Source organism: Lepisosteus platostomus, chromosome 12, assembly GCF_059453375.1.
Source record: "Lepisosteus platostomus isolate fLepPlt1 chromosome 12, fLepPlt1.hap1, whole genome shotgun sequence".
In the NCBI taxonomy this organism is placed as follows: Eukaryota; Metazoa; Chordata; class Actinopteri; order Semionotiformes; family Lepisosteidae; genus Lepisosteus; species Lepisosteus platostomus.
Window position 1 is genome coordinate 20,029,244 of NC_142622.1, and position 15,287 is coordinate 20,044,530.

At 39.9% G+C, this 15,287-nt stretch overlaps 1 protein-coding gene across 1 annotated transcript in view; it reads right to left on the minus strand.

Moving 5' to 3' along the window:
* The window catches only part of LOC148651244 (uncharacterized), a 38,337-nt gene that overhangs the window by 11,316 nt on the left and 11,734 nt on the right, over positions 1-15,287 (minus strand). Inside the window, exons 5-18 of the mRNA XM_088601308.1 lie at positions 12,753-12,876; positions 11,829-12,222; positions 10,768-10,845; positions 10,653-10,664; positions 10,458-10,544; positions 8,928-8,981; positions 5,906-5,959; positions 4,976-5,029; positions 4,835-4,888; positions 3,651-3,704; positions 2,609-2,662; positions 1,822-1,875; positions 1,649-1,702; positions 776-820 (exon numbers count right to left, since the gene is read on the minus strand). Of these exons, the coding sequence (XP_088457434.1) occupies positions 776-820; positions 1,649-1,702; positions 1,822-1,875; positions 2,609-2,662; positions 3,651-3,704; positions 4,835-4,888; positions 4,976-5,029; positions 5,906-5,959; positions 8,928-8,981; positions 10,458-10,544; positions 10,653-10,664; positions 10,768-10,845; positions 11,829-12,222; positions 12,753-12,876 (1,172 nt within the window). The remainder of the gene's footprint in view (positions 1-775; positions 821-1,648; positions 1,703-1,821; positions 1,876-2,608; positions 2,663-3,650; positions 3,705-4,834; positions 4,889-4,975; positions 5,030-5,905; positions 5,960-8,927; positions 8,982-10,457; positions 10,545-10,652; positions 10,665-10,767; positions 10,846-11,828; positions 12,223-12,752; positions 12,877-15,287) is intronic.

Genomic DNA, 15,287 nt, shown 5'->3' on the forward strand with positions numbered 1-15,287 from the left:
TGTGCAGGAAGTGAGATGGAAAACAGCCATTAGAAACATAAGAACATAAAAGAGGATACTAACAAGACCAAGCTGACTGGAGCTTATTTAGTTTGGAATAGTAGATTGATTGAAGGATCTTGTCAATCTGTCTCTCCTAGAATTCCAGGTAATCAACCATAACAACTGACCAGTTCAGTTTCTTCCATGCTCCTTCTACCATCTGTGAAAGTATCACTTTCTGCTTCCCTAAATATAAACCACCAGGTGGACTTTGTGAATAGCCTTCAGGATTTCACATATGTGAGTCAAATACTCTCACAGTCTTACCTTTCATTCAACAAAGACACTCCACAGCTGTAGGAGGAGTATTTACTGTTTTATCCATACGAAAACTGCCATCTAATCAGAATGTTTTTCCACAACGGGGCGCATCCATTTTATTAAGGATTGGTATTGATTGGCATTATAGACTCGCTCGCTGTGAACATGAATCCAGACCAACATGCTAGAGAAATCAGGAAGGACTTAATGAATCTGATATCCTTAACCTTAACCTGATATCCTTAATCTGCAGCAATGGTCTGGGAATAATAATTTTCAAGAATAATAATATTCATAACAAAAATGGGATTAGATCAAAATGTATTTTGAAATTTGATTTCTGTACCACAGCATTTATGCTTTACTACAGGTTGAAGACATATCAGAAATTCAAAAAGGGAGATTCACCAGCACACAACAAAAAAACACCATCACTTATAAGAAGAGTTTTAAAAACGTGTTTGTTGAATACCTTTTCACCAGAATGTCCCCTCTCTCCTGGGATTCCAGGATATCCCTATGAAAGTATCAGGAAGCTCATTAGGGCATTATAAAGAAACCTTGAGATTCAATTTACCGTTGCACACCTCTCTCATCAGTTACCAAAAACATTTTAAAAACTCATCCACCTGGAAATGAAATGTGCACCATCTGCTTCGTATTCACTTGTGTGGGTTTAAATAGTTTCCAGACGATATCAGTTTGAGACTGGAGTCTCATTGTTAGTTCTTTCACTATAAACCACTTGTCGATATACATGCTAATTTTGCCTCAGACATTTGTATTACAAAAAAATAAAGTACTGAACACATTAAGTGCACTATAATATTTGCTGTCTGCATGTATTGTAGTACCTCCAGCATGTGTTTGCAAACCAGATATACTTAGTGGGCAGAACGTGGCACAGTGGTTGGCATTGTTGGTGGACAACAGCACTGGAGCCCTGGGTTCAATTCTGGACCTAGAGTGTAATTTGTGTAATGCAGAAATGGATGGACTAAGTGCATTGTTAATGTTAGTTTCTGTAATGTTTGATCTCATAGCATCTACAGCAAGCGCTGGCAAACCCGATAAACTTACTGAACTGTACTGCTCATTGTACTGATCTTTATTGTGCTTGGAATGTGTAGATTCATACAAAACTGAAACAAGAAGATGGATAGGAGTTGACATAGAGATCCTCCACTGTAACTGGCCAGGCAAGGAGCAGGACAGCTGGCTTTATTGTCCTGTCCTGTTTGCACAGCTGTTGTCTGGCAGCTGGTGATTTCAAACTGGGAGAAAAAAAAATGAAAAAATATAATGTGGCAATTGCTTCTTTTTTAAAACAATTGCTCTCACTTACAATGTATCCTTGTTCTCCGACGTCTCCGGAAAATCCAGGTGCTCCTATCTGACCCTGTATGTGTTGGGGGGAAAAAAGGGCACAATTTAGCAGACCTAGGAAACTTTGGAGAAGCTGATTAAGAAGAAGGTGAACATCCTGGTGTTACAGAAGAAAATGTTTTCTGTCCGTACCTTCTCTCCCACAGGTCCTATATGTCCTTGTTTTCCAGGTTGTCCAATGGATCCCTGTGGATGAAAGCCTCATTAATCCCCATTATGTCCTTACTACTGCAGAAATAAGACTGTACTAGAAATAGTTCAGAAGAATTAATGGATACACCAGCGGTTTACAACCTTTTGTCTAATCCTGTTTTGCATTCTTATGTTATTATACTCTAAGAAGAAGAAACTTCCCTTGACCTATGGTGTATCCTTATTTATCCACAGTGGAAAACTAAAGAACAATGTTTGTAGCTCTAGACTAGCTTTTGAATATCATCCGGCAGTTCAAGTCTGTTATTCATGCTAAGGTTTTAAAACAATTTGGGCCCTTTGTTTCTCAGCAGTAAAATAATTAAATAACAAAAAATGACCTCAAGAACACTTACCTTTTTTTCATTTTTTGGGCAATAATTGGTGGTGTGATTGAACTGAGCTGAGAATGAATGTGGTAGGAAAGCGAAACAATTTCTCTTCTTTAGATGGAGTACCAAATTAATCAGAACTTAATCAGAACACATTTAACAGACACACTGACAAGTGAATAGTTATTGACATATAAAAGTTTCATCAAATGCTGGGCTTTTAATTTGCTATATGAGGGCTGTGGCTTTGATACAATCATCTCCTCTACCACAAAGCAAGTTGTCTCCCACCAGCTTACATTAGGTAAAGCCAGAAAAAACAGATCTTTTTAAGCCTTGGGGGAAAAGACAGAGGTGCTGTATGTAATGACTCGCATAAAAGTGATTTCATCTACCTTTTCACCCTTGGTCCCTGCTGGCCCAGGTGATCCTGGCTCACCAGACTCCCCCTGAAATGAATTGAACAACAGACTGAGTCCCTCTACTCTGGCTGGGAACAAAATTCTGTCTGGGAACAAACTCTCTCTGTAATGTTCCCATCTGCACAAGAACAAATTATTCCTTCATAGAAATAATTTGCCTAGATTACTCTCTGTCCCACATTATGTTTCTTTGCCAGAATTTATGCAAATATGCAAAAGGAGGACATGGCAAGCATTCCTTAATTAAAAAAATGTTCTGCAATGGACTAACCTGCCCAAAGAGAATATCTGAAGGTGTGTCGATAGCATTGATTGCCATACGGGATGACTGTGATTGTACAGTACATGACAAAGCTTTAACAACAGTTGTGAGCAGTAACTCTAAGTTACTCAAGCTCTAATTGAGAAAATGTCACTGACAAAAATGGAGCACAGCTACTTTAGTCTAAAAGTGCCTGTATTTTAACAGTTTGTGTTGTTTTTACGTTGTTTTATCAAAATGTAATTTTTAATTTTACTGTCGTATGCTTTACTGTTATCACATTTTGACGTACTGTATGTGATAACGTAGGCTGTGCACATTAAGGGCAAAAGGCTTGTTTTCACAATTTTGCCTCTCTTACAATAATTTAACGACTCTTGCTGTAAAACGCAGGTCACGTGATGGAAAACAGTGCAGTCCCTTCAACAGTCAGAGTTTCTACACTCATGGAAACTAGACTAGGGTTTTACAGACTCATAACACAGCAATAGTGAAACTGGCTAATGACGGCTGTTCACCTGAGGTGAAAAAGTGTAAAACAGCACAATTGCCATGAGACAATTGTATTAAACACAGTTTGAAAGAGCGATGTCTCAAATATGGTTAAAACAAGGAAAATTCAGTGTTGCAAATTCTCTGTACTTCCTCATTTTTTAAATCAGATGTTAAGATCACGTGTAAACTCGTTTGATTCACACCAGGGACCATCAACAGGAAGAGAAGTATCATTCATGACAGTTCTACAGTACTCACAGTTATTCCCTTTGGTCCTGCTTCTCCCATAGGCCCTGGCAGTCCAATATCACCCTGAGACAGAGAGGACAGTCATTATAAGGTCTAACTCCAGCAGTTATGCATTCTGAATTCAGCTGCTTATATTCTTTGGAATTTTGGAACTTAAGGTGGCAGAATTAAATTTATTTTAGATGTTTGTAGTTAGGAGCTTTTTGAATAACTGTCTCATAAATCTTATGAGACTGATGCCGAAGGGTTCAGGGTCCATGGTATAACAAATAAGATTGAAAGTTTGACATCATCCTCCTGGTTACCCAACAGACCCTGTGCCAGACAAATAGGAGTGGCATCATCTAGATGGGTCAGCAGGTAAAAAAAACTGACCCTACTTGGGGAAAATGTTAATTTGCAGTAGGAACTTGCAATAATAAAATGCGATGATCATAACAGACATAGACATAGTCAATCTGGAATCACCAATTGATATTTTGTGTCTTGTCTCACAGCACTGACTCCTGTACTGCAGGTGAGCATGAGGGTTGGCAGAAGAACTCCTCTGACTCCCACCTGAGCCACTCATCCCATGATATGCTGCAAGCCCAGCAGAGCCCAACAGGAATGGTAGCTTTGACGGGAGTAGCGATGTGATTCTCAGTGACATCACTCCAAGCCTGCAGGTATTTTTAAAATATGTCAGCTCTAGTGACAAAATTAGTTATAGTAAGCATTTATTAAGCAGGTGCTGGCTTACAGAGGGTAGGGAGTGATTTGAAGTGAACAACATTAACAACTGCTGCAGCACAGCCTCTCACAACAGGGCCTTAGTGACTAAACTCTTAACTGCAAAACCAGTGCAAAAAATCCTAATACCAAAGTCTCTCACTGACCACAGAAAAGAGAAAAACATTTTCTCACTGACCACAGGAAAAAAATCAGTGACAAAGATGGGGGACTCCTTTTTATTGTTCTTTCTTTGTTCAGTGATCACTTAATGGGCACGGTCTTACTGTATGTCAAGTAGGTACCAGGAACATTCCAGAATGTGCTTGGTGGAAATGGTGCCGGTCTCTTTCACTCAATCTTCTGCCAGCCATACTGGAAGCAGCACTGGAGTGTATTTGATGAGGAGTTTTCTCCTTTGTGACTGTTAAGAAGTGAAGTTGGGGAGCCAGAAAGCATGTGCCAGTACCTACAATACCTACCTTTGAGCCTGACCCTCCCATGTCGCCTCTGTCCCCTGGAGACCCTGGGAGCCCCTGTCATAGAGATCACACAACCGCAGAGTCAGCCCACGTTGGCAAAGAGAGAATATCTGAGACACAGACAAGGAAGGGCACACTCACCATGGCTCCTGAAAACCCAGAAGGACCATCAGACCCATGAGGACCAGAGTCACCCTGCCAAGAGAGAGAACTAGCCTCAGCTGCATGCCTCTTCTGTGCTTTTATTCTATCAGCTACAGCCAGCATATTTACTCAAACTAATTGTTTATAGACTAAAATAAACTTCCATGGCAGAAGTGAGGTGCTGTAAACCATTATTGCAGCCAATTACACCCACTCCCACAGCCGCACTTTAACAACATGCCATGGTCAATGCTGCATAAGTTATGCTTCTTGAAACACAGGTTACAGCTTTTACAACTGTATAGTTATATATTCTATCACAGTGTTAATTGTACAGTTCAGTTTTCGTCATTATATGGTTCTGCTATTCCTATCCCCAATCAAATTGTCACAGTTTACTACCTACATCACATGGCAAGTTAAATGCAATAGAGGGCTTTTGTTTTTCTGCTTTACATGGTACAGAAGATCTCCATAGTTAGTGAGAAGTATGTCTGATCCAATTCTGTATTCACACACGTAGCGCCAGTGCAAATGGCTGATCTCTGGCACACTTGGGCAAGAGATTCACCAGATGGAGCTTGCAGCTTTGAGCAAGACTGTTTTAGTCTAATAGACATTCAATGTGTTCTCTTACCGTGAAGCACTAAGAGAATCTACTCTCAAGTGTGCTACAGTATATAAAACAACAACAACAAAAATAATTATAACACTCATCCACTCTGTTGATGTATTATTATTATTATTATTATTATTATCATTGGGGTGCATGGGATAAACAGTGTTGCTGTGCAGAAGAAAAGAGCACCTCTTTTTTTAGACCACAGCCAGCTGTGTAGTCTCAGTAATACATGCAATCCACCTCATTTCTTTCGAGACCAGAGCATCTGTGTTCTTCAGCATTGTAAGAAGAAGATATGACCTCACCTCTGGGCCAGTGTCTCCCCTTCTTCCTGGTGCCCCTTTAAAGCCCTTGTATCCCTGGCAATAAAATATAAAAACACACGTTGGCACTGTTATTTTAAATTATCCCATTGGAATATCGTATTTGCCCCTTGCAGTTACATCTAATTCTTGCAGACAAGAATGTTACATATTCTTTAACTGGTCATTTGTAACTATTTGTAACTTAAACTATCACCTGCAGCTTGTTTCATCTCACTTTCCATAAAACGTTCAGTATCCAAAGGAACCAGATTTGTTGGTAATCAGTAACTAAGCCCATCACTGAAATTTTTCACAGTACGTTGCAAATAAGGTAGAATAATGTCATTTAAGTACTTTTACAAATTCTTTTTGCATAGTTTATGTTTGTGTTGCTAAACATACAGTACCAGAATACCGAGGGCCAATGTGTCAGTTCCTGGGTGGCTCAACCAGTAAAGCCACTGGCCTAAAGAACGAGCTGAGCCTTATACTGTAGGTCAGAAGTCACAAGTTCTAGTGTGGGCCATATCTTTAGCAGACTAGCTGGATGAATGCTGCCAGGTGTCGGGCAGACATGATCTGGCCATGTGCTTTCAATACATGATGTCACGGTGACTCCTGGTACCCACTGGGCACCTGCAAGCCTGTGGTGGTGAGAGTAGCACCATTCCTTCCATTGGAGCCAGCTCCCTTGTAATCCTGCAAGTGTGGCCCTGACAGGCAAGAATCTGCACATCCTCATTCTCCCCAAGAGCTTAGGAATGTGAATCTTAAAACTATAGCAAAACCCAAAGTGTATGGATAAAAACAAATAACTGGCAATTCAATTTTTTTAAAGATTTATTCAAAAGATGGTAAGACACACCAAGACTTAACTGTATAAATCTAAGGTGCTCATTGCACATTTTGGCAGGGATAGTTTGAAGATAATTTATGCATCTGACTTATCAGCGCAGCCAGTGCCCATGATAAAGACATTCATCTTGCACAGTTGCACTGGTCCCAAATCTTATTCCGATCCAAATCTGATCCAGAGACTGGGAAACTCAAATCACAACACTTTTAATAACTGCTTATCCAATTCAGGGTCATAGTGGCCCAGAGCCTATCCCAGAAAGCACTGGGCGCAAGGTGGAAGCCAGTTGGTACCTGAGCTTTCCAAACCAAACAATAAACCAGAAGGGCCAACATGCTGGGCACTTAGCATTTCTCCAAACAAGATAGCAATGGTCTGTGCCAGATTAACTAACTATTAACAGGCTTGTAGGGATGGCAGAATCAAAATCCAGGGCAACTTGGAGAAACCTGCTGGAGATCTAACATGTTACCAATTTGTCAGCAGCTTTGGTTTGCTTTAACTTTCAAACAGAAGTCCAGAAATCATGCCTATTCATAAAATCATTTTTGAATTGCTAGTGTGAGACATATTTGGGTTAACATGTTCAGTGTTTTGTGTGTGGTAATTTTTCTGGTGTGAGTGAAGTTTTTTTTAATCTCTGATCCAAGGAAAAGGGTGGTTGAGGAGAGAATGCAGGCTCGCGCTGTGTCCATTATTTTTTTTCTTCTTTCTTGGTCTGCTAGATTTGTTGTTTTTTTATCAATAAAGTTTGATAATCGGCCAGTGAAAGCTCTGTTTTCCTTCACATGAATGCCTAAAACCCTAAACCAAACCCAGGATTTTACACTAGGTTGTTGGCTGCTACAGCATTGTGGGTGCCTTGTGAACTGTACATAGCTTCATTCCAATTCACAAGCTGTGTTTATACACTACAAGATCAGATTTCATGGGTTTTGTAGCCAGTCCTTCTTGTTGTGCTCCAAGTTCTTGTCGCTGCTCTGTCATCACCATCAATTCACAAACACCATTTAGGCTCCCTGGCTGTTTTAACCCTGAAAGAACACTCTACACAACCTCTTCTTCAAAATTCACTGTGAAAGTCCCAGACCTTCCAGACAGTTTTTAGTAAGTCTTTTAAACTTTTATTTTTATCAGTGTTTGAGGCTATGCTCCACATTTATAGTATTATCAGTAATCACACAGGGGAGAGAAATGTAATGATGTGCAGTTCCTTGATCTCTGTAGAACACAAAGATACTGATTATACCTCATTATTACCATTTAATCAATTTTTAACTATTGTAGAAACCACAAAAAAGAACTACACCAAAGATTTATGAAAAGGCACCTTGAAATCATGTAGGACGTACGCATAAAATGGGAGATGATCTTATTTTAGCCTTTGGAAAAAACAGACACAGTACAGGATCTTTGCTCCACAAAAACGCATAAACATTAAAAGTTTTAGTATTATTTAAAAACAGTATAGGAAGTGATGTCACTCTGACTCATAAGAAAGGTTAAAGATAAGAAAAAGTTATTCAGCTCTTCAGTGCTCAAAATTTTCCAGTTCATTTGATGACTGCATCACAGTGTCAGGTGTAGTTTTGAAACATCTTCTGGGCTTATTATTTTTTTCCAGGTGTTTCTGGTATATACCCAGTCAATCTAGAATTGCTAGCTTTGTTCATGGTTCAGCACATACAGTAGTTACTATTTTTGCAACTATGTGTGGGAGAAATTAGGAGATTTGTGGGGGAAATGAGGAGATACATCTCTTAACACTTCCCAAGCTACATTTGGAGGTTCATTAGAGAGACACATCTCTCATATACATCACAAGCCTGCAGGTGCCCAGTAATCTACAGGGATTGCCGAGTGTACTGGCAGTCAATTCCGACTCTACCCCTGGTGGAGTCCAATGAGCTCTGCACCTCTGTTTGAAGGAATTTCAATCGCAGTCAGCTACTGATGTAATCCATGCTCGGACCCCTGACACCCCTGACACCCCTGACACCGGCATCACAGAGCCCAACATCTGCTCAGCACAGCGCCTTAACATGTTGAGCCACTCTGAAGGCCCGAGATCCTGTCCATTTCGAGAGCAGCTTGCGGCTAGGTTACTCAGGAAAGTAAAGGAGCTGCCTTCAGTCTCAGCAGCTTCCTAGGATTCTTTGCCCTTACCTCTCTGCCTTGTACTCCAGGAAATCCACGTTGACCCTGTTCTCCTTTATCGCCCTGGGAAAAAAAACAGTTTGAGGAAACGTACCACCTGCACAACTCTCACCACTGCTTGCGTTTTGGTCTGTCTCCCTCATCTCTCTTTGGATAGGTCCAACCTTTTCTGTTTCAGTCTGCCTAAGCTTAGAAGAATCTACATGCTCTTCTGGGCTGGCCAATCTGCAGTCAAGCTGTTTTTATTTAGCAAATGCATTAGACAAGAAACCCAAAAGAAAACAGGATTTGATTAATTTCCACTGTATCAGGATAGCTGAAACCACTGATGGAGCTGGTGGTGATGACTTTCTCTGGAAGATGTTGAAAAGTATAAAAATAAGTAGGGGTTACTAGCATGGACTCCAACATTTTTTTCTCAATAGCTTTGCCGTCCTAATTGTTTAGTACTTTCAAATAAAATAAAAATAACTCATGTAATATTTATTGTCCCCCCAATACCCAAGAGTTTCCCTCCACTCATTGGTCATGAAACTGCTTCATCAAGTATGATAACCCATTTTCAGTAAACAGTTTGCCATAATCAATTAGATTTGCATCCTTATTAGGATTCAGCAGTAGCATGACAATCACTGTGCCTCATTTAGAATATTGTGTACATTATAAAAAAAGATTAAGAAATTGCTGTGCTGTAATCTAAAGAAGAGCAACCAGATACATTCTGGGCTCAAGGGAAGTATCCTTAAGGACCTGATCCTTTTTAGTCTTGCGCATGAAGATTAAAGGGCAACCAGATACAAAGTCAAAGGCACCGACGAGATCAACATAGCTGTTTTCTTCACAATGCACTGTGAGTTATGAAGCAGTGGAAACAAGTAGAAACTACAGTGCAATTAAAAACTGTAAACAGGTCCTTGGATCAATTAGTTACTAGTTACAAATGGGCCTCATGGTCCAAATGGCCTCCTCTTGTTTGTAACCATTCTTATGTGTTAAGAAATCCTCCGCTTCCCATACCATGTATGAAACGCATATATATCAAAGACTTACAGATTGTTCCTTCACAATTCAAACCCAGGAAGTGAGGGAACTCTGTACAGCATTTCTGTTTTGTTTACTATTTCAGACTGTAATAATTTCAACGGGAGTTTCTTTAATAACCTCATATGAATTTCCACCCACTCGTCACAAACAAGTCACACTGTCAATGCTGTGGAAACTATAACAGCCAGTTTGGCTTGGCTTATCATGAGCTCAACTTCTATTGTTGTCAGCAGAAAACAATGAAAAGAATCAGACAGGATGACTTTCAAAGTTTGACTGATTTTTTTCATTTGATCAAACTGGAAATACTTCTAATTCCCCTGCACATTAGAAATTTCACAGCTATTCTCCAGAATGAGGAGCAGACTGCAACAGAAACTCTTGAAAACCATCCTCTCACGTGCTCACGTGTTCAGAAACAGCTGTGGAAATCAATCCTTCTGCATATTTTGTTTTTCCAAAATACATATTTATTACAATGAAAAAAAAACTTACTTTTGGTCCAGCAAAGCCAGCAAAACCAGGCTCCCCAGGCTTACAGTCACAGTCTGTGGGGCCAGTCTCGGCTCCCAGTATGGCACACTGGTTTGTGAGAAATAAGAAGTAGGAAGGTCTGTTACCTTAAAAGAGTGGGAAGTGTATTAAATGCTAGGGGGTCAACACAGTCAGTAAAATAGAGAAGAGACTCACCCTTTCATCTGCCTGCAGAAACAAACAACAGAGACAAGGAAGATGAGGTTAGTTAGTGAGACAGGAAGGGGGGCCAGACCTCAGCCAGAAACAAGGCGATCAGAAAACTGCTCACCGTGCCAGGGATGTCACAGCAGGGTATGTCCCCAGCCCTGTTGGCATCCCTGTAGATCTGCAGTTGCTGGAAATCTACCTGGAATGGAAGAGTGACGAAATCTTAACTTGTAACCCAAGACTCACGCACTCCCCCCCTGGAGACCACCAACAACTCTTTCTGGTCTTTGATCCAGCTGGAGTTTTTCAAAATGTCTCATCCTCCTCCATTATTTTCTTAGACATCTTAGAGCTTCAGCTTCAATAAAATGCCAGACATAGATACAGTACATGTACATGTATTTTTAGTTAAATACTTACACAAGAAAATCACTGAGAATTCAGACTGAACAAGATCCAGAAACCACCTTAGATCAACAACAACTCTCACTATTCATCCTCATTCTTTTGAGTTAATTGTTCATCACACTTGTGTATAAAACCATCAGTCCGTTCCACTCAACCCAAATCTAATCCCTAACTCTCAGACACAGAATAATGATGATGATGATGATGATGCAGTCTCCAAAAGGGATACCTTCCTGTGGACCTGGGAAACACCAGGGTTAGGCCTATTTGGTTTGGTTAGGATATTTGTTCCTGCTCATTCGCCAACCTTCTGCCCTTTATGTTGTAAATACAAAAAAATAAAATAAACTGACAAATAAGACCAGTTAAATGTCTAATAAAAGACATTACAAAGGGAATTTCATTCTTCTCTTGCATATGGTAATAAGAAAATGAAACCTTACATCTCAGCACCTCTTCTATTACTGCTTTTATAAGGTTAAAAACACATCAATAAGCTCAAGGACAAATAAACACAAAAAATTGCAAGCCATTGTGAATCTCTCGTTAGGTGTATTTAAAAGGCCTCTTTTACGATAAAACTATTTACACCTTAAATGTTACTTCAGGCAGAAGTATTCCTTCAATTTTTTAATTTTCAAATGTGTTCAAATGTGCTTTTTACCTGTTTTTTTTTTGTCGTGTGTGGTACCATGAGCCAATTTGGTTAAATCCGAGTCATTTCAGTAACAGGGAAGTGTTGAACTGCTCTTGAAGGGGAATACTGGGACTTACTGGTAGGGTGGCGGAGTCCCTGCTCCTGGTGCCTATGGAGGTCAGTCCGTCTGTTCGGATGGAGCCATAACGACTGAAAGGGGTGCTGCCCACCTGCTGGCAGTCAAGGTACAATGTCAGCTGGTCCCTCTGGGCGCTGAGGGCCAGCTTGTGCCAACTGCCATCAAAGAGCTGGCCCACGTTCTCAAACGTGGCGACCTTCTCCTCGCCGGCCGCCGCGGCGCTGTAGACGTCGACAGCGTCGATCTCTCCGTAGAGCCGGATGTGGAACTGGTTGCCCCCCTGTCTGTCCTTCACCTGCAGCAGGTTCCACACCTCCTGGGGGGTCTCCTCCCGCATGCGGAACGTGGAGACCACCGAGAACTCCTCAGGGAAGCCCTGAGGCTGCACCAGCCTGCGTGATACACACACACACGCACAGACGCCCTCAGCAAGACGCACATCCTGTAGCACCATCCAGAGACCAGGGCTGGAAAAACTGTCCCGGACCCTGCTGCTGCAGAGTCACCGACTTCAGTACCTCCGGTTCATGTCTCAACTCCAGAGATGGACCCCGCACCAGTCAAATAACTTGCTGAGGTTAGACACAGTTATTCAGGGGCACATTAATATAGAAGAAAACATTTTTAAGAGAAGATATTACTTGTGAGAACTCTCCTAATAAAGTGATCCGAGACACCGGATCATATATTTTTTCTCAGTCGTGAGAATGTGGGCATTTTGTTCACTCAGGTTACGTGTCAAAAGCTTACAGTGGCATTCTGAAAAAAAACTGACGAACTCCTCCAGCACAAGGTGTTTTTTCTGCTGCCCTGCTCAGAGCTTGCCAGAGTTTCAAAGCCGAATTTTTGACTTCCAAGGCATTTGCTCAATTCTGCCTCGGAACGCCAACTCAGAACGAGCCTGCCATGAAGAGAGCCTCACCTCGTCTCGCGCCTGGCCTGCGCTCGAGGGCTCAGGCGGTAGGCAGTCCGGTCTGGCTGCGTTCCTGGGACCACGTTCACCCCTACAGCACTGGAGACTCTCAGCTCCGTCAATATGTCCGTTCCTGAAAGAAGCCACAGTGTCAAAGCAGTGCTGGAGAGACTCAGGGCTCCTGCATGTGGTCCTCTGAGTCATCCTGGGCTGTTTTGTGGTTCACACACAAGAGAGTGATGGATCATATACAGCCCATATTCGATCATAAAATATAATTATATATTTATTTTCAACAGAACCTTATGTTACTTAGGAATATTACTACACTAATTATGTATTTTTTCAACATATTATCAAATATATACAGTACATGGTGAAAATCAACATTTATTCACATTGACTGTTTGACTTTTCTGAGCTATATTTAAAACACTGTAACTTGCAGTTTGATTAAAATGTATACAGTATGTACATCAATTTGTCTCAAGCCATGCAATGCATTAAAACTACACACCACTTAAAATGATACTGGAACTTAGAAAAAACTATAAATTAAGACAAAAAAGTCCACATCATCTTATTCTTAATTTGTGTTTCCCATCATCTCACTGTTTCACTACAATGCTCTGTGCACCAGTTTTTAGTCACCAGTTTTTGATTGAGTTATAGTCTTGGTCAAGTTGACTAAAGTGTCTATTAGTCATGGTCATTTTCTAGTCTCCAACATTTCATTTAAAGGAACAAGTAAAGGTTTATTCCATGCTGAAAAGAAAAGAAAAGAAACACAATGTTTCAGCTGTGGTGCCTTCTTTCGGTGTGACTCCTTCGGCTTCTTCTTCATATCCGAAGAAGGCTCTACAGCCTGTTTCTGTTGTTTCTTTTCTTCTCTTTTCAGCATGGAATAAACCTTTACTTGTTCCTTTACAAACTACACATGCTGACGCAGCTACCTACTTGAACTATATTTAATTTAGTCTAGTCAACTAAGTTTGGACTATAATTAGTCTTATTTGTAGTTGACCAAAACAGTTTTAGGCACATTTTAGTCAAGCAGTTTAATTTATTTGTATAGTCAAATGTATACACGTGTAATAAACTGCATTTCTAAGAAAATATTAAACACATCCGATAAGATTAGACTGTGCAACAAAGACAGAAAGTGTGTTGATCCCCCAAAAGTAAAATATAAAATACAAAAAATATATGTGCAAGATTAATATACAACACTATCCAGTCATTGTGAATTTTTCCTAAAAAGAAAATCTATTTTGGCACTGTTAATAGTAATTCTGTACTTTTATATAAAGCTTTTAGTGAACATTTTTTTTCCCCAAAGTGTCTTTTTTCAAAAAATTTCAGAGCAATATTATTATAAATTTGGTTAGAGGTTCCTGACAATACTGAATCTGTAATAACTACAGGGGAACTACTGAATGAGTTTCTTAAAAATATTTAAATCAGACAGGACAAGTAACATACAGTAACTCAGTGATATTATTAATAACTAGTCCTTTTGACGCCGTATGTATTTCTTCTGAAGAAATACATACATAAGAATTAAATGCCTGCACGTGCTGTAACGTGATATTGACGCTATTATGTTTTCTAGCTTAGCTTAACACCCAGTCACATACTGTAAACAAACGTAACTAAAGAACATTCTTTCTAATGGCTATGACATGCTGTGAAATGTAAAGCACACAAAATAATTTTACACACTCACTTCTACATTTTGAAAATAAAATATGAACACAAATCAAATTTCTGACAGATCGAAGCTTACGAAGCTAATATTTTAAAACAGTACCGTACGTCTTACACATTAATCTCTAGCCAAGACAAAAGCATCCTAAAGTAAACAAAGTAACAAAGTAAAACGCAAACTGTAAAACAGTTTATTCTTGTTTAGTTTTCTAGTTAATTTGTTGTCTAGCTACAGATCTTTCTTCCAACTGAAAGCATGGAGACCATAAGCATTTCTTGCGTCTCTGCAGCTTTTCTTCATGTAAAAAATTGAGGTGCTCTAGTTTAAATATTTAATCTTATAAATCTTTAATCTTTCGTCGACCAAATTAACACAGACTCTGTTTTTCCTTTCATGTCACATGACTTTACTACAGTGTGCTGTACTCTGAACTTTGCTATACTCAGCATTTACCGCGGTACATCCCAGTTAGTCTAGCAGAGTGTCCTCTATTTTCTTCATTGCCTGTGTCCTTTAAGAAGAACCCCTTGACCTTCAGTAAATGTCATGATTGTGCTGCTTTTCAGCGAAGAAAATTTGACAATATTTCTACTTAAACATGAGTAATTTACTTTCACAGAACTTAGCCTGACCATGAAAATTTTTCAGTCTTTCCTTCATATGCCACAAACAGACTCCAGGAATCTCCCTTTGACTGGGGCCACTGAAAGTGTCAAAACAATCTGTTAAACTAAAACATGCATGTTTTCAAGCAGAAAAGACCGAACTTCCTCTATGAAACTCTTTTAGAAACAATGGTGTATTGTGCTAAATTCAGCTATTTTTATTATTTTTTA